The 25,491-nt window shown below is 45.0% G+C and overlaps 1 protein-coding gene across 1 annotated transcript in view; it reads left to right on the plus strand.

Moving 5' to 3' along the window:
• Window positions 1-25,491, plus strand: part of LOC138246498 (von Willebrand factor-like) — a 50,356-nt gene that overhangs the window by 20,570 nt on the left and 4,295 nt on the right. Inside the window, exon 3 of the mRNA XM_069201145.1 lies at window positions 7,900-7,926. Coding sequence (XP_069057246.1) covers window positions 7,900-7,926 — 27 coding nt within the window. The remainder of the gene's footprint in view (window positions 1-7,899; window positions 7,927-25,491) is intronic.

Consider the following 25,491-nt stretch of genomic DNA (forward strand, 5'->3'; position numbering starts at 1 on the left):
GGGCAGGGAGATCTCTGCCCTCTTTCAAATGCAGGTTGGGTTGCCACCTGCACAGTGAGAGAAGGGTGGCGGCTTCAAGAAGACATCCGCCTCTAACTAATCCACTGTCCCCAAGATTGAGCTTACAGCTGTGCCGGTAACAGCTCATTCATTGCGACTGGGTGCATAGACCCAGACTGTGGTGCAGACCAGGTCCGTGTACCCTGTTTGTGATATAAGTCCAGTGGATCTGCAGTGACACTTTGGACTTGATTAACCTCACTGGTTGTAGCTATAATGCAGCGTTGGGTTCACAGGAACTTTGCATTAACAGTCGTCACGGGCAGCAGAGTCTAAGAGCAAAGGGGCCTAGTCACATTTGCAAGTAGGTTCAGTTGCAAGTCCAGGCTGGTCCAGTGCAGCAGTTGCAGGGAGGCCACTGGAGGCCAGTGGAGCTTGCACTGAGATAGCCTGAGAAGAAGGGAGCAGGTCCAGTCTTCTGTTTCAAACAGCAGGGCAGCCTTCTGGAGGACAAGGCAGTCATCAAGCAGCAGGGCAGTGCTCTGGTAGCAGTAAGATAGTTCTCTGAGAAGCAAGCAGGCCTCAAGCTCAGGGCAGTCATCTGGGGAGCAAGGCGGTTCTTCCTCTGTAATGTCAACTAGACCAGGAGGTCCACTATTTATACCTTGTGCCAGCCTCTGAGGTGGGGTTGATTCCCTTTGCCACCCCAACACCTGGCTCTTTAAAGTTCTCCTCTTCCCCTGTCAATTCTCCAAAATTTCCCAGGTGATAAGAATCTAGTCTCAGGTTCCTTTGTATGTGGTGGAGGCAAACCATTTGAAATGTAAGTGGGGCAGGTCACTGTCTGGGCCTAAAACGCATTCTTAATGCGGGAGCCATTAACCAGCCCAGGCAGCTGGAAAGTCCCGGAAGTCCTTAGAACCCTTTGGGCAGGAAAATGCCAGCTTTCTAAAGGTGGCATTTTCAGAACTGTGACTTAAAATCTCACTTTACCATTAAAGAGGATTTTATATTACACCTCATTTGAATCTAAACATGAGATTTCTACCTGCTACCAATCAAAACGTTAGCACTTATTAAATCATGATACGGCAACCCAATCTAAGTCTAAGGGAGTGGTGGGCCTTACAGTAGTGAAAACTTAATTTAGGGGATTTAGATTACCAGGACATGTAAAATGTAAACCCTCATGTCCCCTACTTTTAAAAACAATGTACCCTGCCCAATGGGCCTTTAGGGCCTATTGTAGGGGTAATTTATATGCAGTAAAAACATCAGGCTGCAATACCAGGCTTCAGACATGTTGTTACGTGCTACTTTAGTGGACAGTGCATACCCACTAGTACTATTTAATTTATAGACAGTGGGTGCATGCAGTACCACTTTACTAGGGACTCAAAAGTAAATTAAATGTGCCAATCAGGTGAAGGACAATTTTACCACGATTTAAGGAGAGAGCACAAGCTGTGCTAAAGTGTCCACAGTCCTAATGCAATCAAAAATGAATTCACAAAATGGGCGGGTGAAGACAAAAACTTTAAGGATGACCCTGCATAAAGGGCCAGATCCAATAGAGCCTGAGACTGCAGCTTGTTGAGAAAGGAATTAGAATATATCATTATATATTGAAATCACAATCTCTGACTATGATATTCATCACCTTTAGGATTATTTCACTATAATCAAGTGTGAGATGTCCAAAGTTTGTTTCAAATTGAACTACATCAAGGTAAAATCTATGATCATTACCAGTGACTGAAATCTGCAATAGGTACGGAAATGGATCTTCAAGATGACACAAGCTTCAGTTTCAGTGGTCAAATTTGTTTTTTACCATGGTGAAGGTATTGGTGCAAATCCTCATCCGATTCCAGTGAAATGTTTCTTTCCTGTAGTGACTTTTCCTAGACAAAGGTCTTTTAAGTTGCAATAACACTACACCAAAACCTGAGAAAACTCCACTGGTGTCCACTATCCACTGGTTTCATATGCAATACTTGCGGGACCGTCTAAAGGCAGTCAACGTAGGCACACCACAATACACAGCAACGAAGATTAACCCCTTCCCTGCCATGGACGTGACGGTTACGTCCTTGGCTGCGGCGCTGAGGCACCAAGGAAGTAACTATGGGCAGGGATGGAAGGGGAATCACTTCACCTTCCACCCAAGACCCCCTCGTACCCCCCAGTGACGTCTGATGACGTCAGCACATGATCACGTGCTGACCTCATCAGAGGCTGCCCCCATCACACTGGAAGCTGAGCTTCCAGCGCGGATTGGAAGAGAAATACAAAGCATTTCTCTTCCGATTGGGGTTGGGGGCAGGCAGAGGTATGAAAGGAAAGGAAAGGCAGTCGGGCTTCAGAAATGCCCACAAGACACCAGGGATGTTTGTTTTGTCGATGTTTACAATAAAGGGGAGCCCCCACGGGGGGCAATCTTTAATGAGGCCTTGTCGGCCCACCACCCCGTTGGGGGCAAATCGGCCTATTTTAATTAGGCCGATCCACACCCGGGGGGGGGGGCAGAAGCCACTAGACACCAGGGAGTTTTTTTCAAAAACAATAAAAGGGAGTGACCCCCTGAGCAAGGGTCGCTCCCCTGGGGGGCAATTATTTATGAGGCCTTTTCTGACCCCCCCCCCTATTTTTACTAGGCCAATCTGCCCCTATGGGAGGCAGAAACCACTAGACACCAGGGATTTTATTTTACGTCAGTTTCATGCAAGGGGAGTGAACCCTTAGGCAAGGGTTGCTCCTCTGAGGAGCAAATTTATTTTAGGCCACTTCTGCCCCCCTTCGGGGCAGGTCAGCCTATTTTAATTAGGCTGATCTTTCCCCGGGGGGGCAGAAACCACTTAGGCCCCAGGGATTGGTGTGTGTGTGTCTTTTATTTGTGGTGCAGCCCCTTGGGCAAGGGTCACTCCCCATAGGGGCACCTTACTGTTAGCCATTTCTGCCCCCCTTGGGGGCAGATGGGCCTATTTATGTAAGGCCCATCTGCCGCCAAGGAGGGCAGAAAGCCCACCAGACACTAGGGAAGAATTTTTCTCAAAAAAAGAGGGTGTGATATGGCAATACCCCCACCCCAAATAAATGGGGACAAAGTTGTTCTGCCTACTGGTAGGCAGATGGGGCAAATACCCCCAATCCACTCCACGGAGGGGGCAGAAAGCCTACTAGATGCCAGGGAATTAAAAACAAAAAAAATAGTGGGGTGTGGCTACAACCAGTCTTGGCATGGTTATGCCCCCACCCTAACTGAAGGGGGTAACAGTCTTTCAGCTCTGCCCCCGCACACTAAAAGATTTCATCCCAGCGGCAAGCAAGAGGACATTTGATTATTTTGGGTTTTGATTTTACATTTCGGCCATGAGAGCTTGTCTAACTCTCAAAATCGTCCCACTTGGAATGATGAGGGGTGCACTTTTTGGACTTTGGGACGCTGCCATATAGAAAAATCTATGAGAACAAGACACATCTAAAAACTTAACATCTGGGTGAGTCCAGGGTGGTGTGCTTGACATGCACCCCACAACATTTTCTTACCCACAATGCTCTGCAAACCTCCAACTTTGTTTGAAATCACACATTTTCCCCACATTTTTATGATGGAACCTCTGGAATCTGCAGGAATCCACAAAATTCCTGCCACCGAGCATTGTCGCATCTATACCGATAAAAATTCTGCCCCACTTGTCAACCTAAAAAAGTGTTTTTTTTAAACTGCCCTTTTAGACCCACTTTGGTTTCCCCCTCAATTTTGACATGTTTTTGGCTCTTCCCTGTCATAGGAACTTGGCCACCTACACAAGTGAGGTATCATTTTTATCGGGAGACTGATGGGAACGCTGGGTGGTAGAAAATATGTGCTGGTGTGGTGATCCCACACAGAGATGTTGGAAAACTGTGATTTTGGTTAGCTAAATTTGAGGTTTCTGGGTAAGGAAACACAGGAGATCTACGCAAGTCACACCTCCCTGGACTCCCTTGCGTGTCCAGTTTTCAGAAATGTTTGGGTTTGGTAGGTTTCCCTAGATGGCTGCTGAGCCCAGGACCAAAAACGCAGGTCCCCCCCTGCAAAAACAGGTATTTGATAATTTTGATGTGTCCAGATAGTGTTTTGGGGCATTTCCTGTTGCGGGCACTAGGCCTACCCACACAAGTGAGGTACTATTTTTACATGCATCATCTCCCAAACATGGTTGGTTCTATAGACTACACTCGAATACTGGTTATGTTTTAAAGGCAAGTGTTAAAATGTTCTTTGCATAGAGGATTTAGTATAACCTCGGTGTTTACCATTTAAATCATTCTAACTATTTTTTTTTTAAACATTTGACCTCACTGTACTGATAAAATAAGTTTGAAAATCTTGGGCACCCACAAGACAAGAACAATTTGCAAATAAGCCTCTACTGAGTCATAAGGGGGTGCTTCTTCTGTTAAGCAGTGAATATTTTAGCAGCTGGCTGCTTCGTTTTTTTTAAACTTTTCCATTTTCTACCCTCGGCTGCCCCAGTCAGCTACTGCCCTGGCTGGCATAAAATGTTGCCACCTCGTGAGCCGACAACTGACTTCTCCCTTGCCTGCTCCATGTGGGCAGGTGATTCTGGTGCAGTGGCCACCCCAACTCACCCCTCAATATGGGCACGGAGAGCAGGAGACCACGAGTTTTGGTGTTCCAAATTTGGGGCCCTGGGCTCCTTTCTTCTACTTTTCTGGGGGCTAAAATAGTGTTCCCCCTTCTTGTTTTCTTGACAGGGGCCCAAAGATGGGATAAATCTTGTGTTGACACCTGGTCACAGGCTCACTCCAGGTATAATGTCTAAACATGCAGCGGAGACTCATACACTTGGTGTCCTGAAAAGGTCAAAGGCTGACAACCTTTAAAAGGTCTTAACTCAAGCCCTATTGGTCTGATTTTGATAAGTTTGCGCTAATTTCTCTTGGTAGTGAGAAGACCTCCTCACTTCTGAGGTGGTGCATTCTGCAGCAAACTAGCTTTACTGGCTCCCTGTTCCAGCTTTCCTCTTTTTCTTTGTCTCTGGTGCTCCTCTCCTCCTGTTGAAACACAGAAGTCCAGATCTTCCCCCAATTGGTCCACATAGGGGTATAAGGAATCCAGCTTCCGTGGTCCTTGAGAGACCCACTCGTCCTAGGCAGAGTCCTTTTTAGGTTGAGCATAGCAGCGTGCAAGTGCTGCTTTTCCGATGTGTTGGTATCTGTGGGCTTTTAACTACGACCTCCTTAGGCCCATCTCTTTAATTATTCTTGGGCTTGCCTTTCAAAATCCTTTGTTTGTAAATGCTTTACGTGTGTCCCTCCGTGGGGTGGTTTTGTTACCGCCTTGGACACCGACCCTGTTACATGGATAATTGCACGTTTCTCGATATGTTTGACTGAAAGTGAACTTCTTTTTCCTTTTGTGTCTCCCGTTCTCGCTCACAGCAGCCGTGGTGCTTTGAATCGGCCTGCTTATGTAAACTGTTTTACTTTTCATTTTTAGGTTGAACGAAGTGTTCGACTTTGTGTATATTTTTAGTATACTTCCTATGGCTTAAAGCAGTTTCATTTGTTGGTTGCAGAATCTTTAAAATTCTTGCTCGCTAGTGGTCAGTTCTCAATTCTTTCCCTCCTTTTTCTGTGGTAGAGCGGTGACTACTGTACTATTCCACTTTGGTTTCTTTATCTGTTGCTGTGACATACTATTTTTTTAATTTTTTTGGTGCTGCCCTTTCACTATGGGAGTTTTAGGCTGGTAGCTGCCAGACTTTTATTGCAGCATTCCGTTCCACTCATCTCCTCCCATATCGCTGACATATGTTTTGGCTTTATTCCAGTGCTTTCCTCGTTTACCTCAGGCTCCTAAAATAAGCTTATTTTACAAAAGAAACAATCGGTCTCTAATAAAAGCCACAATATGCCCTTTCTGGTAGAATGTAGCTAAACCTAGAAGCACTGATGTAAAACTTGCTTAGCCTCGCATTGCATCTGGAGTCTCTCTCTCCAGGGCCCCTCTCTGCCAGCACTCATGACACTGCACACAGGGCATTGCTTATCTCCTTTAATGGGGCCATAAATCTTCTCAGGCTGCTCTGCTCCTTGAAACGGAAGGCAGGAATGCTTGCAAGACTTTTCATTCTGTTAAAATAAAAAGTAAATACTTTTCCAGGCTTCTTTTCCAATTTCTGTTTAGACGTTTACACAGCTGGAGGTAGTGAAACTGGAGGTAGTGCAGTAATTTTTTATCTCTCCTCAAGGGCTTGTGATTTCTGATGTCAGTAGCCACCAGTGACCACCAAAACATGACAGGAAAAGATGAAATTCTGAGACAGGTTTGACTAATTCTGAATTTACAATGCCAATACCCATAACTCAAGTAAAGGCAATACCTATTGCATTGCAAATGCTTGTTTCTTTTGTGTGTCTCCTTCACGCTCATGCTCATGGAGGCCGTGGCGCTTTGAATCGGCTCGCTTATGTCAGCTGTTTTACTTTTCATTTTCAATGTATGTGACAAGAAAAGTCCAGTTAAGAATTTACAACGCTGATAGCTCTAACTCGAGCAAACACGAGAACCATTGCATTGCAAATGCTTGTTCTATTAGGGGGCCAGGGGGGCTTGGCTTTCCAGTTGCCCATGGCTGCTGCCACCATCTAGTCAAAGTGTCCAAATCCAACCACAACTACTCTCCTTTGTACAAGATGTTTTAAATGGGGGCGGAAAGTTCCAGAATCCAGGCACTGCTGGCCAATCATAGGGTCCCACATCACCCATCACCTCCTGTCCCAACCCTCCTCAACAGCATGCTCAGACAATCCATTATGTCTCTGTTTAAAAATCACTGGTCACATCTTCCCTGGGTGCCTTAACTCCATCCCTCACTGACATCACTGCAGGAAATATTCTCACCAAAATGTCAAAAAATAGCCCCCTCCTGTGTTGACTCCAGAGGTCCAAGCTTCCTCATTGGCTGTTCTAGTGCTGGTACAAGATGACAGCTATTTTACAGATGTAGATTGCACTGAACACAGCATGGTTGTGAGCAGTGCAGTGGCCCTCCTTTGGCCCCCTTTTTGCCTTTCTGCCAGCCTTTTCACGGCAGGAAACCAGTCATGGAAAGGCTGGCAGAAAGGTAACTCATGATCAGCACAGAAGTGCTGAGCTCAGCACCATTGTGGCTGAGCATGAGTTACACCGTCGCCACACCATCTGGATCAATGATCCTGGCAGTGGTCTCCTGGTGGTCAGACTGCCAGGTTCCAAATTTGGAGGCCGGACCACCAAAGTTGCAGCGGTCCAGTCTCCTCTGGAAGTTTGGCAGTCCTAGGACCACCAAAAGCCAGGGGGGCTTGGCTTTCCAGTTGCCCATGGCTGCTGCCACCATCTAGTCAATAGTGAATAGTGCATAGTGAATTCATTTAGCTTACATTACTCTGCGTTAGTGCATTATTTTGGACAGCATAGCCCAGAAGCACCCAGCTCACTGCTTCTGAGCTGTACTGTCTGAATACCAAGCAACAATTTGAAGAAGTAATGTGTTGTGTGAGTTCATTTTACCCGCTGCAGGTTCATCAAAACAGCTGGTCGCTCTGTGCTGAGCCAGTGAAGCCCATAATGTTATGGCCCCTCTTAGAACTATGCATGCGCTTCAAATTCATATCACAACAGAAGCCTTCTAAATACACCTTAAGTGCATGCCTGAAAAGCCTGGAAAGTCCCACATTGCTATTTATGTTTTAATAAAAGCAAACTATTAATTTGTATAATGTCATCCTGTATTGCTCTGATCAAATTCCCCTATGATGTATCTCAAGATTATGCTAAGGCACCCCCTGTACAACCTAACTGGCCATAGGTGAACTGAAATGATTGCTTGTGTTCTCTGTTCACAGGTTGTTCCTTGGTGTGGGCGCATAAAGGTAAGAATTCATAAAAAACCCTTTACTTTTATCGTAAGGAAGCTGTTCAAAACTGTGAATACATAGATGCTAACAATAAGCATCATATGAAAACAAAATTAAAAAGAGGCACATATTTTTATGCAGACTGGTAATTTAGCATCTCTAAAAATTGAAAATTGAAGGTAGACGTGTTTTTTGTTGATTTTAATAATTTCCCCTTGTTGGGCCCACCTGGAGGAAATTACAGATCAGTGTTTAGAATTGGTTCATGGTAAGGTCAGCTGTGTTTGTGTGTTTATTTTTTTTAATGGAATAAATGGGCATCATCATGTAGATCCAAAGAGGGAAATGTTAACAACTTGTCCTTAGGACGCAGACGTTTCCCACGCAAGCGTAACCACGCTTGCCTGAACAACGAATGGCTTTTATTTTGCCTTAACCACACATGTGCTAAACTATGCATATGCATGGTTAAGGCACAAAAAAAGCCAGGTGGTGTTCAGGAGAGGATGCTGGGGATGTGGTGAGGTAAGAGGGGCAGGGGTGGGTGTGGGGGCTAGAGTAAGGGATTGTGGTGGGTGGGATATTTTTTTTTAAGGGGCGGGGTTTGGGGGTTTGGGTATTTTTTTGAAGGGATTAGGGTGGGGGATTTTTTTTCCAGGGGTGGGGTGGAGGTTTGGGTAATTTTTTAATTTATGGCTTAGGGTGAGGGTGGAGTAGTTTATTTTTAAAGGGATGGGGAAGGTTTAAGGAAGGGCGGGAGGAGAGAGGAGAGAAGAGGAGGAAGGATTGTGAGAGAACGCAGTGAAGTAAGTGAGGTTGGTGCATGATTGGCAGGTAGTTTTTAGCAGTGGGGGTGGATTTAGGGCTTAGGGTGGGTGGGGGTGTCGGGGTACTTTCGTTTTTAGGGGCATGTGTTGGGGTCAAAGGTTTTTTTTAGGGCTCAGGGTAATTTCGTTTTGTGGAGCGGGAGTAGGGAGGTCAGGATAGTTATTTTTAGGGCTTAGGGTGGGTGGCGGGGTCAGGGTATTTTACTTATCGGGGGAAGACTTTAGGGCTCGTGTAGGTGAGGGTGTTGGGGTAGTTTAGTTATTAGGGGTGGGGTTTGGGGTAGTTTTATGTTTTGTAGGACAGGTGGTGTGTCGGGGTATTTACTAATTGGGGAAGGTTTTAGGGCTCGGGCGGGTGGGGGTGTCGGGTAGTTTACTTATTGGAGGGAAGGTTTTAGGAGCCGGGGTGGGTGGCATTGTCGTGGTAGTTTAATTTTTAGGGCCAGGGTGGGGGATGAGGTTTTTTTTTTTTTTTCTTTTTTTTAGGGTTTAGGGTGAGGGTGCCGGGTAGTTTAGTTTATAGGGCTGGGAGTAGAGTAGTTTGTTTTTTAGGGCTCATGGGAGGTGGTGGGTGCAGGGGCAGTTCAGTTTTATGGGGCAGAGGTAGGTTTTTTTATGGTTCAAGGCAGGTGGAATGTCAGGGTACTTTAGTTTATAGGGGTAGGTGAGGGGTTAGGATAGTTATTGGGCAGTTTCTGCCGGTCAGCCAGTGGAAACAGTGCAACAGCATTGGCCTCAGCTCCCTTAGCAATGACGAAGCACAACAGAAGAGCAGACAGTGCGCATTCCGAGGGTGCTGGCAGAGAGGCTCCTGTACCTCCCATGCCCTAGGCCTCCCTCTCGCCCCCAGCACTGGCTTTCTGCCAGCCTTTCCATGGAGGTAAAACACCCATTGAAAAGGCTGGCGGAAAGTGGACTCGTGATCAGCACAGCACCGCAGCAGGGACTACAACTCTGATAGTTGCCACCCAATCAGGATCTGTGATCTTGTCTGTGGTGGCAGTTCCCTGGAGGTCCGCCAGGAGTGCAGCAGAATCACTGCCATCTGTGAGTATCGGAAAACTGCCAAACACATAATGAGCCCCTTAATTCCAATATGTTTTTGCACTCCTACACCCTCAAGGTGCATAGGGAATATGGATCATTTAATCCGAATCTAGAAAAAGAATAGATCTTTAGGACTCAACAAAAACATTGAAATGTCCACATATGAAGCACAGGAGGTCGTCTGCAGAAAAAGAAAAAGAAAATGTATTGATAAGGAGTTGGAAATCCTTGTGGAGGAGTGTGATGCAGAGAAAGAAAGGAAGCTGTCCCTTACAAATTGGGGGTCATACAAAAAACAAATCTGTAAAAGAATACAAGCCAAAATAATGCTGTTGGGTCATCAATCAAAGTATTGAAGAGATAGGATAAAGGTGGCACAACCTTAGGTCAAAGCAGAAGCCACCAGGAAGCAGGAGGTAGATACAACAAGTGGAAGTGCCAACTCTCATGAAGCAGTGTCACCTTTAGAGAAAATTAATGAGGCTACTCTCCAGCTGTGGGCTGTACAAAGAGTTACTAATATTGACTTTAGTGCATCAAGGAAGAAAACTACAGATATTTACATTTTAAATACTGTTTAATGTTTGACATTTGATATAGAAACTGCGTACCTATTGACAAACCATTTGGTATCCAAAATCCAAACAATAATCTATGTCAGCTTTTACTCAAATTTAAGGTTATAACTAATTTGCAGATCAATTAAAGAAACACTCATGGGACATTTATTATTATCTTTTTAAATGTAGTATTGAAATTAGAATGCAATTTAATATTATAAATACAAAAATTATATATCAGTGTTACTTATAAAATGTAACTATTAACAAATGTCATATGTCCCTAAACTGATCCACCTTCACTGATCACACATACACAAACAGTAGAAGAAGCAATTGACATAGAAGATCAGGATGTTACATATGCTAACTACTAGTAATGAACCTGTAGTAAGGTGGATTTAACCAACCTAATGTTACTAATATATTCCCTATTGAAAGTGCTACATGTATATCTAGACAGCTGCTTGTATGGGGACAGGGCAGGGCCCTTTTGCAAGCAGGGTCTACATTAGTTGAAATTCAGTCCTAGTACTTTTTTCAAGTCTACTCTTTGCTTGAAATAAACCAATTCAAAACTGTGCCATTTGACTTCCAGGTTCCTGTATCTACTCCATCCAGGTCATTCCTATCAACTAGTTATATAAGAGGGTAAAGAACTGCCCCCGTGCACCACAATTTTCCTTGCCTAACTGTCTTCTTGCTCCAGGTTTATTCCCATGCTACTATGCACTGCTTTTAAACTGCAGTCCACTTTTAGCAGAGCTGCTCTCTAAAGCTATGCACTTTGCTCATATTTCTGTGTGGAGTAACCACAATCTGAAGTCCCTGTTGCTACTCATGTTCCACCTTACCTTAACCTTTAAGGAGAAATAAATAAAGCATTTGGGTAAAACCAGTTAAAGGGAGACACTCAGACAAAGACACAGTGCACAAAATCCCAAAGCCGTCAATATCAAAACTGGAAGTGAGGGGGAAGTTAAAAGATGATGACCCAGATGAACAAAAGGCTATACCATTTCCAAATCCTCTTATTCAGAAAATCAGAGGGTTTGTGAATGGCAAAACCCTTTTTCAAATGTACTAAGCCCATTCAACAATTTAGAAAACATTGGAAGGGGAGTTATTAAGGTATCCTTCCAAGTGCTAATTCCTCATCGCCTGTATTAATATTGTGCAACCAAAATACAGTTGCAAAACAATTATATTTTGCGTCCTACACAAAGGTAGTGGTTTCCATTCACAAACTTGAAGGGTTTCCCAGTGGGACCATTACCTTTCTGAATATTGACTAAATACATTTTTAGGAGTAGGTACTAGTCCATGGGACCACTGCTTACTACTAAACAAAGTTTGTGAAACTTTTCATATTTTAAACACATCCCATTTTCCTTTATTGAAGACAAGCTGCATTTAAAAGCATATGCGCATATACAAGTCCTGTCTTTTTCTGTGCCCTGTGGTCTCAATTAGTGCATGACAAGATTAGATGATGTCAGTGGTAGCTTGTGTTCCAGTAATAAGAGATGGTAATGCCCAGCTTTTCAGTATTTCCAGTTACCTTACTCTTAGGAAAGGTCAAGGCTGACTTGTATTTGTATGGCCCAGGTTAGTAGAGGCTGAGTGAGCAAAAATGGTATGCAATATGGCCTACAGTGGATAGTAGTGGCTTGTTTCAGACACCACTGTTTATGTCTGGCTTCACAGCTTTACCTGTGTACGAGATCTCTTCTGTATAATACATAAAGAATAGGCCTGGAGTCAGCCCCATTCATCTTCTGGACTGTTTCAACCACTGTTTTATTACATTGTCAGTTAAATCTTCTATTCGTACTTGGATTAGCTATATGCAGTCCTGAGAAACTTAACATGGAACCACGTAATAATGTGCACACATCTATGACATTCATACGAAAGAGCTTAAATCTAGTTAGTAAAGAGCTTTGGTGACCAGAAATTACCTTTTGCTCTTCTCTATAATGTGTGCTTTGAACAAAACCCTTCAATTGACAGTTAGCCAGTAAAGCTTAATTCAGAACAAAAAGAGATTACTGTGTCTCTGAAGACCAACAATGATTGGCGTGACCCTGCCCAAACAAATCTCTCTAGAACCACCAAAAATGAGGACATCAGTCTTCCTCATTTCACATTTAGAGGCATGGCCTCACATCTAGAGAGCCAATGGTGAAAGGCAGTTTTTGAATATCTCGTAATTCTGAACCACTGGATCAACTAAACAGATGATTAACTGAATGTCAGGTATGTAGGTCATAAAAGTAAAGCCATATAGCCTTTTGAGGTGGGCCAGAGGTGTGCTATGGATTTTAAGCAAGTTCTGCATCAAGCAAGGGACCACTGTGAGACACTAATTTAGTTCTGGAGTAATACAAAGGTATCTTCATAAATTGGGTATGACCTTTATGGTAAGAGGTAATCCAGTCAATGGTAGGATACTCAATCCCAATACCACAGAGCTGGGGTGCTACAATTTCATAGGAGATAGTGTTGAATGTGGTTGTGAGATCAAGGAGAATCAAAGCGGTTCTGCTGCCTTTCTCAAGCACCTACCGTAGTTCAACCACTACTGATATCAAAGCTGATTTGATACAGAGGAATGGTCTAAATGTAGATGGGTCTGAATCTAGTATGGAATTCCATTCAATCTAGCATGGGATTCTATTCAAGAAAACAGTATGTAAACCACTCTGTGTTCCAGGACAGTAACACTTGAGTGGCTAACGAAGAGTAATCATAAATGGCAGTGATTCCAGGACGAATCTGTCTACCCCCAGATTTAATAACAATGCCCGACTTATTTAAAAATGAAATCCTGGTTTTATGGATTGGATTAATCCTTTAACAATATCACACGTGAAATGATCAAACTGCGTTTCACAAGGGATGGAAATAACAGTTGAGCTAGTGTCTCCTAATGCTACAGATTAACACTGAAAAGAATGGATAACCTAAGCGGTTGAATGCAGCACACATAGAAAGAGGAAAAACAAGGAGAAATAAAGATGTTTCTCCTAGTTAGTCCTCTCTGGGGGAGGCTACAGTTTTTACACATTCCAGGTTTACAGATCCTTGGAAATCTGGAAATGCGTAAAAACAAATGGGTGTTGCGTAGGAAAACCCACTGCAATGCCCATGGAACTTCCCCCTGATGCAGTGAAAGGCAACGTAGAGGCTTGCGCTGCGGTGTTTTACATAATTTCTACGAGGCCATGAAAAGCCATGCAAAGTGTCTTTGCGCAACCTCATAGATATAAGTCTGCACTCTGCACCGCACAGTTAGGCATTAGTGATTTTTCGACCATTTCAGCAGTTGTAAATTAGTGTTACATATGGGTTTTCTGTTATTGTTCAGCTTTAATCTTAAATATAATAGTCAATTTGTCAGTAGCTTTTCAGTACATTTCATGTACATAACATTTGCACCACTATATAGCAAAGACATTTATACTCAAAATTCACAGTCACCAAAACTATTTGTGCTGCTCTGTGAATAGCTCGTGTTTATTTACCAAGTTGATTACACTCATCTTTCTTGAATCTAATCTTCAGTTCTACCTGTCACCCAAACTGAACCACAATTGTTATTCACTGAGATGTTTTCTTATGTTCTTCTATGATATGTCATTGTAAGAAATGATTATTATTTGGGGTGGGTGACTACCCACCTCAAAGAATAATCATAACCCTTGTCAGAGTTCACCCTCAAAGTCACAAAATTAAACTGAGTTCATCCTTCTGGTAGCAATGATACAAAGCAGACAGGCTTAATTTAAGGCAGAGGTGGTTTCTCCATAATGACTTAGGGGCTGCACCCCTCTGAAATTCCTACACATTTACAATAACAAATATTAAATAGGTTGATTTGTTTAGAGATACGATTCTATCTCAAAACAAATCGATGTATTTAATTTAGTCTGGGCTGTCTGTCCCAGGCTGCCTGTCCCACTTGGTTCTGAATCAGGAGATGGAAGCCAGGCAGTAAATCAACTGTATGAACTGTGATGCACGACACAGGGTTTACTGTTCTAAATCTCTTCATTTCCATTGTGACCTATGGCAGAATCCACTGTAAGCCAGTGATGATTTTAGCGTCATGGTTTGGGTCATTGGAGTCTCCATCCCTGCATGAGCCCAGATATCCATCATTCACAGGCATAGATTCCACCCTTTTTCATTTGTCACACGTAAGAGTGGATGCATGCAGGAGTGATTGGTGCCTTGTCCTCAGTAATGGTAAGTGTTATAATGCTAATCTTGTGTTACTTATATTGAGCTGAAACCCCCAGTCATGCTAACCTCCGTCACCGTGACACCCCAGGCCTCGGCTGCAGATCACTGGCTCTTTTAGAAGTAAAGCTGCTGTATTTGTTCCCCTATGAAACAGATCCAAAAGACGAGTAGGGTTCATGTTCCCTTACGAACTTGATCCAAATATCCAAGTCAATCGCAAAGTGAGGCACATGTGCTTACACTAAAGGCAGTTATCTGCTGTATGCTTTAAAACAGGTCATGTCTGGGGGCGACTTCATGCTACCATTGGACCTGCTATTAGATAGACAATCTACTTCCTTTAAATGCAAAATACGAAAGTCATGTAAGGCAATGCATGATCTATGTTCAGCACATAAGCTAATTGACGTCTGGAGAAGTCACAACCCTAAAGGTCACAATTACACTTTCTTCTCCCCATACCCCACAAAGCTCGTTCTCCAGAATTGACTTTGCAATTCAACAATACAACGCCTCAGCATCAATGAAGCCAATCATCATTTCAGATCATGGAGCTGTAACACTGTGTCTTCAAATCATCCCTAAGCCCCCAAAAGACTTGCTGTATGTATTTCAAAGTTCTGGAAGATCCAGAGACAACAAAAGAACTTCAAGAAGGACTCACCCATTTTACTAGAATAAACAAAAACTCAGTCACTTGCTTATAACTCTTTGGGACTCCCTGAAATTATTTATGAGAGGTCAATCCATTATCCTTCTGGGTCGGAAAAACAAACTCATCAAACCCAAACTTGTTCAGCTATCAGCAGAAATAAAATCCAATGAAATCCTTTACCGCCAAAAGAACAGTCCCACCACCTTGGCATTTTTAAAGCATCTTAAGTACGAGTTTAATACTATGGTAAGCAAATGGGCGCACCTCCGGGTCCACGCTCAAAAAAGGTAAGAAATTGTTCTATTGTAACAAAGCTGGTAAAACACTGGCAGTTTAGCTAAAATACAAACACAACAATAATCGTATCCATTCGATCAAAGATGAGCAAAACAAACTACAATCCTCTACAGACGAGAATCTCAAAGCTTTTCAATGATTTCACACCAAACTTTATACACCCTCTGTTACCACCCCCCTCCCTGAGTGCTTAGAGTTTTTGAACTCCTTACCAATTAAGCAAATTTCCAAAGCAGAACGGCAAAACCTAGCAAAACCAATCTCAAGAGACAAAACTCTGCGCATAATTAAATTTATTCCCTCGGGGAAACCCCATGCCCAAACAGCTTACCTATTGAATTTTATAAAAGATTTACAGACAACCTTCTTGAGACCCTAAGTCAGACCTTATCCCATTTCGCCAATGCTGGCTTAGTTACAGGATCAGCTGCCGAAGCCATTATTGTAGTTGTTCCCAAGGATGGAAAGGACCACTCAGATCCCAAAAACTGCAGGCCTATATCACTCATTAATATGGAGGCAAAGATATATGCAAAGATACTTGCCATGCACCCTGCTCCCCTGATTCCCAATATAGTACACCCCACACAAACCGGTTTCATTAAAGGCTGTTTTCCAAGCAACAACATTTGTCTCTTTTCACATATTCTCCAAAAAACTTCTAACCCGTTTTGCCCTACGGCTATTGCCCTGGTCAGAGAAGGCCTTTGATAAGGTCTCCTGACCTTACCTTGCAGCTGTTCCTGTTAAACACGACTTAGGACCAGAATTCATTACAAGGGCTACGGTCCTACACCAGAGTCCCACATCCAGAATGAGTATTAACGGATCACTATCCCAACCGTTCCCCATGCAACAAGGCACACGCCAAGGCTGACCCCTACCCCCACTCCTGTTCTTCCTTGCAATTGATCCCCTCCTCCTAATGCTCAGTGGAGCAGCTGAAATCCCTGGCATCTCCTTCAACAATTTGCAGTATAAAAGAGCTGCCTATGCTTATGACATTTTGATATTCACAGAATCCTCTGGTCCTGCCATATCAGCAGTTCTGGCCAACATTACCCCCTTTGCCCAGTCCTCTGGCTATTCACTGATCAAAGTTTAAATGGAGATCCTTACCCTTAACGTCCATTGCCACCCCTCCATGCTTGGCTCCTCCAACTTCCAATGGAAGCCCTCTATCAAATACCTTGGTATTTGGTGGTTTTCCAAAAATCTTGCTGAATTGATCACCACCAATGAACACAAAACTCTGAACAAAATAAAAGACCTGCTAGGAGCTTGGTCCCCGAAACATATATCATGGTGGGGTAGACTGGAGACCAGGGGAGGCACCTTCGCTATGATGAAGGAGCATCGCCCCTCTGGCTGAGCCAGCAGCAGAAAAGTAAAATGATGGTTCAGTTTTGTTTTATTTTTCTGCTGCTGGCTCAGCCAGCAGTATGTTCAGGGAGGGGCGGGGCTGGGCCGCAGGAGGTTGGAGTGGGAGGAGGAGGAGGAAGAGGAGAGAGTGCCCTAAGTACGCATGTGTGTTTGGCCAGCTGCCTCAGACCGGCCAAACACCTGTGTTGAACAGCCGGTTTGGAGAAACTGCACAGACCCCAGGGCTGTGTTTTAGGTATCCAAGTTACTCAGACCAATCCTGACGCTGCTTTCATGCTAAATTTAGCATGAAAGCAGCACCAAGATTGCTGGGGAGTCTGTGCTGGTGTCCCAGCAGTGAATGCTGGGATACCACATCAAGTGAAGAGGAGCGAGGCGGCAGGGACAGAGGAAATCAAGGTAAGTTTTATTTGTTTTATTTTTTTATAATCACCTCTGTCCCCACCCCCCCTGCCCCTCCACTTGAGATTGGCATGCGCCGCCGCTGGCATCAAAATGATGATCTCACAACTAATAAATGTTCTAGCCAATGATACCAACACGTCTAGCACTAGAATTCTTTCGTAACATTGACAAAATAGATTCTTCCTTTCATTGGGAGAAGATAAAATCATTCTGAAAAAACTAAGGACCTCTAGAGCAAATTGGAGGATGTCACTTCCCTAACTGGACAGTGTATCAAATGGCTTTTTTAGCCACCCAAGGTGCCCATTGGTTAGATACTAACTGTAAGAAATGGGGTCGTTGGTTGGCAGTCAGGTTACCCCCTATTCAAGCAAGGACCCTCACTCTAGTCAGGGTAAAGGAGAATCACACTCACACTGAATATTGGAAGAAAGGCACATTTGGCTCAGGCAGGAAAATAACTTTCTGAAAGTGTCATTTTTAATATAGTAAAATAAAATCAGAGTTGACCATTAAGTTGGATTTTAAATTACTATTAAAATGAGTTCATGGATCCTTTTTGTGGCTACTCCCAAACTGAGGTTAAGCATTATAAGGCGTTATAATGTAACCCGATGATTTTCAATGGGAGAGACAGCCTTGCCACAGTAAAAAATGGTTTGGGGTGTTTTGTATTGCCAGAGCATGTAATGCATGTGTACATATGTCCTACCTTTTTTAAATACCATACACCCTGTCCTATGGACATGTAAGACCTACCTTATGGATGACATAAACATTGAAAAGGAAGGTTTATGCCTGGCAAGATGGTTTACTTTACCAAGTTGAACTTCATTGTAACTTTAGTGGTGGCACAATATGTCCTGCAGTCCACTTGTTAGATTTAACATACAGGCCCTGGCCACATGTTTGTACCATATACTAGGGACTTATAGGTATGTCAAATATGCCAATTAGGAGTGTAGCCAATTTCAACATGTTTTATGGGTCTGTGCACAGGGACTGGGGCCTGGTTAGCAGTGTCCCAGTTCTCAGGTTCAAAAAACAGCAACATCCGTCCAGAAAAATGGGGAGGAAGATACAAAACGAGTCAGTTTCCTATAACCTTGGAGTCCATATCTTTATCCTCAGTATAGGAAGGAACACAACAGGTTCTTTGGGATTTCTCTTGGAGTACAGACAGCAGATTTAGTCTTTTTCTGTCCTTCCTCTGATCCACAAAATTTCTCAAGTGGATAACAGGAGATGCCACAGTTTGCCTGGCATGAACTAGTTGGTGGGAATGACTCCTGAGCACACAATAATCAATGGGTTAAAAACTCCTAGTGAAAACACAACCTACTTTGGGCATTTTCAAGATGGTGAAAGCCTTCAGCCACACTAAAATTGGGCTTGTAGGAGGCTGGACTGGCTTGTAGTGAGTACCAAGGGGTACTTGCACCTTGCACCAGGCCCAGTTATCCCTTATTAGTGTATAGGGTGTCTAGCAGCTTAGGCTGATAGATAATGGTAGCTTAGCAGAGCAGCTTAGGCTGAACTAGGAGACGTATGAAGCTACTACAGTAACACTTAGTGTCATATGCACAATATCATAAGAAAACACAATACACAGTTATACTAAAAATAAAGGTACTTTATTTTTATGACAATATGCCAAAGTATCTTAGAGTGTACCCTCAGTGAGAGGATAGGAAATATACACAAGATATATATACACAATAGCAAAAATATGCAGTATAGTCTTAGAAAACAGTGCAAACAATGTATAGTTACAATAGGATGCAATGGGGAAATATAGGGATAGGGGCAACACAAACCATATACTCCAAAAGTGGAATGCGAACCACGAATGGACCCCAAACCTATGTGACCTTGTAGAGGGTCGCTGGGACTATTAGAAAATAGTGAGAGTTAGAAAAATAACCCTCCCCAAGACCCTGAAAAGTGAGTGCCAAGTGCACTAAAGTTCCCCTAAGGACAAAGAAGTCGTGTTAGAGGAATAATGCAGGAAAGACACAAACCAACAATGCAACAACTGTGGATTTCCAATCTAGGGTACCTGTGGAACAAGGGGACCAAGTCCAAAAGTCACAAGCAAGTCGGAGATGGGCAGATGCCCAGGAAATGCCAGCTGCGGGTGCAAAGAAGCTTCTACTGGACAGAAGAAGCTGAGGTTTCTGCAGGAACTAAAAGGGCTAGAGACTTCCCCTTTGGTGGACGGATCCCTCTCGCCGTGGAGAGTCGTGCAGAAGTGTTTTCCCGCCGAAAGAACGCCAACAAGCCTTGCTAGCTGCAAATCGTGCGGTTAGCGTTTTTGGATGCTGCTGAGGCCCAGGAGGGACCAGGAGGTCGCAAATTGGACCAGCAGAGAGAGGGGACGTCGAGCACGACAAGGAGCCCTCTCTGAAGCAGGTAGCACCCGGAGAAGTGCCAGAAACAGGCACTACGAGGATGCGTGAAACAGTGCTCACCCGAAGTCGCACAAAGGAGTCCCACGTCGCCGGAGACCAACTTAGAAAGTCGTGCAATGCAGGTTAGAGTGCCGTGGACCCAGGCTTGGCTGTGCACAAAGGATTTCCGCCGGAAGTGCACAGGGGCCGGAGTAGCTGCAAAAGTCGCGGTTCCCAGCAATGCAGCCCAGCGAGGTGAGGCAAGGACTTACCTCCACCAAACTTGGACTGAAGAGTCACTGGACTGTGGGGGTCACTTGGACAGAGTCGCTGGATTCGAGGGACCTCGCTCGTCGTGCTGAGAGGAGACCCAAGGGACCGGTAATGCAGCTTTTTGGTGCCTGCGGTTGCAGGGGGAAGATTCCGTCGACCCACGGGAGATTTCTTCGAGCTTCTGGTGCAGAGAGGAGGCCGACTACCCCCACAGCATGCACAAGCAGGAAAACAGTCGAGAAGGCGGCAGGATCAACGTTACAGAGTTGCAGTAGTCGTCTTTGCTACTATGTTGCAGGTTTGCAGGCTTCCAGCGCGGTCAGCAGTCGATTCCTTGGCAGAAGGTGAAGAGAGAGATGGAGAGGAACTCGGATGAGCTCTTGCATTCGTTATCTAAAGTTTCCCCAGAGACAGAGACCCTAAATAGCCAGAAAAGAGGGTTTGGCTACCTAGGAGAGAGGATAGGCTACTAACACCTGAAGGAGCCTATCAGAAGGAGTCTCTGACGTCACCTGGTGGCACTGGCCACTCAGAGCAGTCCAGTGTGCCAGCAGCACCTCTGTTTCCAAGATGGCAGAGGTCTGGAGCACACTGGAGGAGCTCTGGACACCTCCCAGGGGAGGTGCAGGTCAGGGGAGTGGTCACTCCCCTTTCCTTTGTCCAGTTTCGCGCCAGAGCAGGGCTAAGGGGTCCCCTGAACCGGTGTAGACTGGCTTATGCAGAATTGGGCACCTCTGTGCCCAACAAAGCATTTCCAGAGGCTGGGGGAGGCTACTCCTCCCCTGCCTTCACACCATTTTCCAAAGGGAGAGGGTGTAACACCCTCTCTCAGAGGAAGTCCTTTGTTCTGCCATCCTGGGCCAGGCCTGGCTGGACCCCAGGAGGGCAGATGCCTGTCTGAGGGGTTGGCAGCAGCAGCAGCTGCAGTGAAACCCCAGGAAGGGCAGTTTGGCAGTACCAGGGTCTGTGCTACAGACCACTGGGATCATGGGATTGTGCCAACTATGCCAGGATGGCATAGAGGGGGCAATTCCATGATCATAGACATGTTACATGGCCATATTCGGAGTTACCATTGTGAAGCTACATATAGGTAGTGACCTATATGTAGTGCACGCGTGTAATGGTGTCCCCGCACTCACAAAGTTCAGGGAATTGGCTCTGAACAATGTGGGGGCACCTTGGCTAGTGCCAGGGTGCCCTCACACTAAGTAACTTTGCACCTAACCTTTACCAGGTAAAGGTTAGACATATAGGTGATTTATAAGTTACTTAAGTGCAGTGTAAAATGGCTGTGAAATAACGTGGACGTTATTTCACTCAGGCTGCAGTGGCAGGCCTGTGTAAGAATTGTCAGAGCTCCCTATGGGTGGCAAAAGAAATGCTGCAGCCCATAGGGATCTCCTGGAACCCCAATACCCTGGGTACCTCAGTACCATATACTAGGGAATTATAAGGGTGTTCCAGTAAGCCAATGTAAATTGTTAAAAATGGTCACTAGCCTGTTAGTGACAATTTGGAAAGAAATGAGAGAGCATAACCACTGAGGTTCTGATTAGCAGAGCCTCAGTGAGACAGTTAGTCACTACACAGGTAACACATTCAGGCACACTTATGAGCACTGGGGCCCTGGGTTACCAGGGTCCCAGTGACACATACAACTAAAACAGCATATATACAGTGAAAAATGGGGGTAACATGCCAGGCAAGATGGTACTTTCCTACAGGGCTCAGACAGGTATGTGTGTGTGTTTGGTTATGTGTGTGTGTGTGTGGGAGAGAGTATACTATGTTAATTCTATTTGCTGGAAATGGCTCTTTTTACACAGTCAAACGCAAACCTTTTGCCTTCTTCCTCCACCTTTTGCTGAATTTGCTTTTGTTGGTTTTAGGGCTATGTGCACTTTACCACTGCTAACCAGTGCTAGGGTGCTTGTGCTCACTCCCATAAATATGGTTTGATTGGCTTATGCCCAATTGCCTCATTTAAGTTACTTATAAGTCCCTAGTAAAGTGATGCTATCTCTACATCGGGCCAGTAAATAAAATTCTACTAGTGGACCTGTAGCACTAATTATGCCACCAGCTCAAGTAGCCCCATAACCATGTCTCAGGCCGGCCATTGCAGAGCCTGTGTGCGCAGTTTACTCTGCCATTTTGACCTGGCAAAATAAACCTTTTGCCAGGCCCAAACCTCCCCTTTTATACATATAGGTGACCCCTAAGGTAGGCCCTGGACAATCCAGAGGGCAGGGTGCAATGTATCTAAAAGGTATGGCCATGTACTTTTAAGTTTTACATGTCCTGGTAGTGAAAACCTCAACTCATTTTTCACTCCTGGAGGGTCTAAATCTACCATAGGGTAACATTGTGATTACCTTAGTACATTTTATAGTCGTAACTTCCAAACGGGAGGACATAACTGCTTCAAGTTTAGTGTCTCTGAAATCACAATTTAAAATTCAAACTTATGAGGAAGTTGGATTTTAAATTGCAATTTTGAAAATGGCACTTTTAGAAAGTTGTAATTTTCCTACTTAATCCATTTGGTACCTGATGCCAGTCTCTGATCACATGTCTGGAGAAGGTGAGAGCTGGGCTTTATGTCTTCCTTCTAGACAGCCACACACAATGGGAGCTTAGGTGTGACTTGATGAGCCATCCTGGAAGGATGGGAGGGAGGAGCTGGACCAAGCCTCACTTACTCCTGAATAGGCTGTGTCCTGCCCCGCACCAACCCCCCTGTTGTGAGTCTGAAGCCAGGGCGGAAGGGGCAGGGCATCTGCGCACTTCAAAGACCTGTCTTTGCAGTCTCACCCACTTCAAAGGTACCACTAAGTAAAAGTACTAGTCCTCACACACCACCACTTTAGTACACTTCTGGACCATTGGATACTCGGCCAAGAAGGACTGCTGTGCAGCTGAAGGACTCCTACTCTACTGAACTACTGTTTTGCTGAAATGCAGGCCTGCTGCCTTTCTGCCTGGGTGTGAAGGATTGGACCTGCATCACTTGACCCCAGAATCCAGAGTGGCTCCATGGGCTAGTTGGCTAGCCTCCTGATCTGATGTCTTAAGATCATAAAAGACCTTCAACCCTTGCACCTGCGCTCTGCTATTTGAGACTGTACCCTGACAACTGGATGATGATGGCAAAACTCTGCATCACACCTTTACCGCTCATCAAAAGTGGTGCATCGCCTCTGCTGTGCCTTGCATCCCCAAAACTAGACTTCGCATTGCAAGCCCCACCAACAGAATCCTCTACATCTGCGCATCAGGACCTCACAACGCAGCCTCGTCGTATCTCAGAGCAGATGCATCACATTTGCTGCACAATGTTTCTTTAACACGGATCCACACAATGCTCCGCAACCAGGATTTAAGGTACTTGGTTCAGCAGGCCTAACTGAGTCCCTGTAGCTGGCCCATGCTCCTTCACGGTTGATCTGAACTTGTAAATTTGTCCCTGTCCAGCACAACCAGAAATCCCCAATCGCGCTTTTCGCTTCTTGGCGCTATTGTACTTAAAAACTTATAAATTCAATATCTCCAGTTCTACTAATTGGATTTTTATTGTTTTGTCTTGTTTTATTTATTAAAATCATAGTTATTTTTCTAACTTGGTGTAAAATCTTTTTGTGTGGTGTTCTCACTGATTTAGTGGCCCCCCTCGCACAAGTGGCCTGACAACACAACCTCAACATTCTCACCTACGCTGACGACACCCAGCTCATCCTCTCACTCACCAAAGACCCGCGCACCGCCAAAACCAACCTCCACAAGGGGATGAAATCCATTGCCGAATGGATGAGAATCAGCCGTCTGAAACTGAACTCGGACAAGACGGAGGTCCTCATCCTCGGATCCACCCCTCCGCCTGGGACGACTCCTGGTGGCCCACCGCACTAGGAACCCCACCGACACCGACCAACCACGCTCGCAACCTGGGCTTCATCCTTGACTCCTCCCTCACCTTGTCTAAACAGGTCAACACAGTTTCCTCCTCCTGCTACAACACACTCTGCATGCTCCGCAGAATCTACAAGTGGATCCCGACAGAAACAAGAAGAACAGTGACACAGGCCCTCGTCAGCAGCAGGCTGGACTATGGCAACGCACTCTACACAGGAATCCCAGCGAAAGACCTACTATGCCTCCAACGCACCCAAAACGCCTCCGCCCGACTGATCCTCAACGTACCCCGCCACAGCCACATCTCCCACCACCTGAGAAACCTTCACTGGCTCCCCGTGGACAAAAGGATCACTTTCAAGCTTCTTACCCACACTCACAAAGCGCTCCACGACACCGGACCAGCCTACCTAAACAACAGACTCAGCTTCTATAACCCCACCCGTCAGCTCCGCTCCTCTAACCTCGCCCTCGCCGTCGTCCCCCGCATCCGAAGAAAGACCTCCGGCGGCAGATCCTTCTCATACCTCACCGCCAAAACCTGGAACACCCTCCCCACCAACCTGCGACAGATTCAAGACCTACTCACCTTCAGAAGACTCCTCAAGACCTGGCTCTTCGACCAGTAACACCAGCTCCCCCCCCCCCAGCGCCTTGAAACCCTCACGGGTACGTAGTGCGCTTTATAAATCCAATGATTGATTTATTGATTGATTGATTTACTGCTTGAAGGGTTACAAAAATACTTTACACACAGCCTCTAATTTTAGCTTGACTGCTCTGTGCCAAGATACCAGAGGGTGAGCACAAGTTAATTTAGGGTTTGCCTGCCTCTTACCCTAACTAGGATTGTGGTTGCTACTTACTAGGGCTCAACCACAGTCAACCAACAACCCAATTTCAAACACTTTTGTCCTACATCTAATCTTTAACACCGAAATGCAGTTTGAGACAGCCACTGTACCTACAATAAACCCAGAGACAGAAGTCATGTAGAAAAAAAGTAGACAGTGGATACACAGCAGTTGTTTTGGCATCCTGTTACTCATCCATTAGTGTGTCCTAAAGCATTATGTAAACCTTGCAGACCTGTCATTCAAGCAGGATTTGACATAGTAATGTCAAAACAATTGCTCACAGACCCCTCCCTGCATATTCTTTGAAGTTCGTCGGTGTCATCTCTGCCCTTTCAGGTCAGCCTATTGTTTGCTCTTGGGATGCATTTTACACCCTTTTCACATCTATTCAAATACTAATACATGGCTAGCAGAAGTGAGACAGCAAATGCTAATTTAGGGCCAGATGTAGCAAATTCCCAAATTGCGACTTGCAATTTGCGAGTCCCTGCGACTCGCAAATTGCAAGTCGCAATTTGGGATGCAGAAAGGTGTCTCAGACACCTTCTGCGAGTCGCTATGGGGTCGCAAAGACCCACATCATTAATATTAATGAGGTGGGTCGCAATTTGCGACCCCATAGCGATTCAGGGCACTCACGGGGATGGTGGCCTGCTGGAGACAGCAGACCACCATGTCCGTGACTGCTTTTCAATAAAGCAGTCTTAAAGGAAAACGAGCTGC

Source organism: Pleurodeles waltl, chromosome 7 (assembly GCF_031143425.1).
Source record: "Pleurodeles waltl isolate 20211129_DDA chromosome 7, aPleWal1.hap1.20221129, whole genome shotgun sequence".
Classification (NCBI taxonomy): domain Eukaryota; kingdom Metazoa; phylum Chordata; class Amphibia; order Caudata; family Salamandridae; genus Pleurodeles; species Pleurodeles waltl.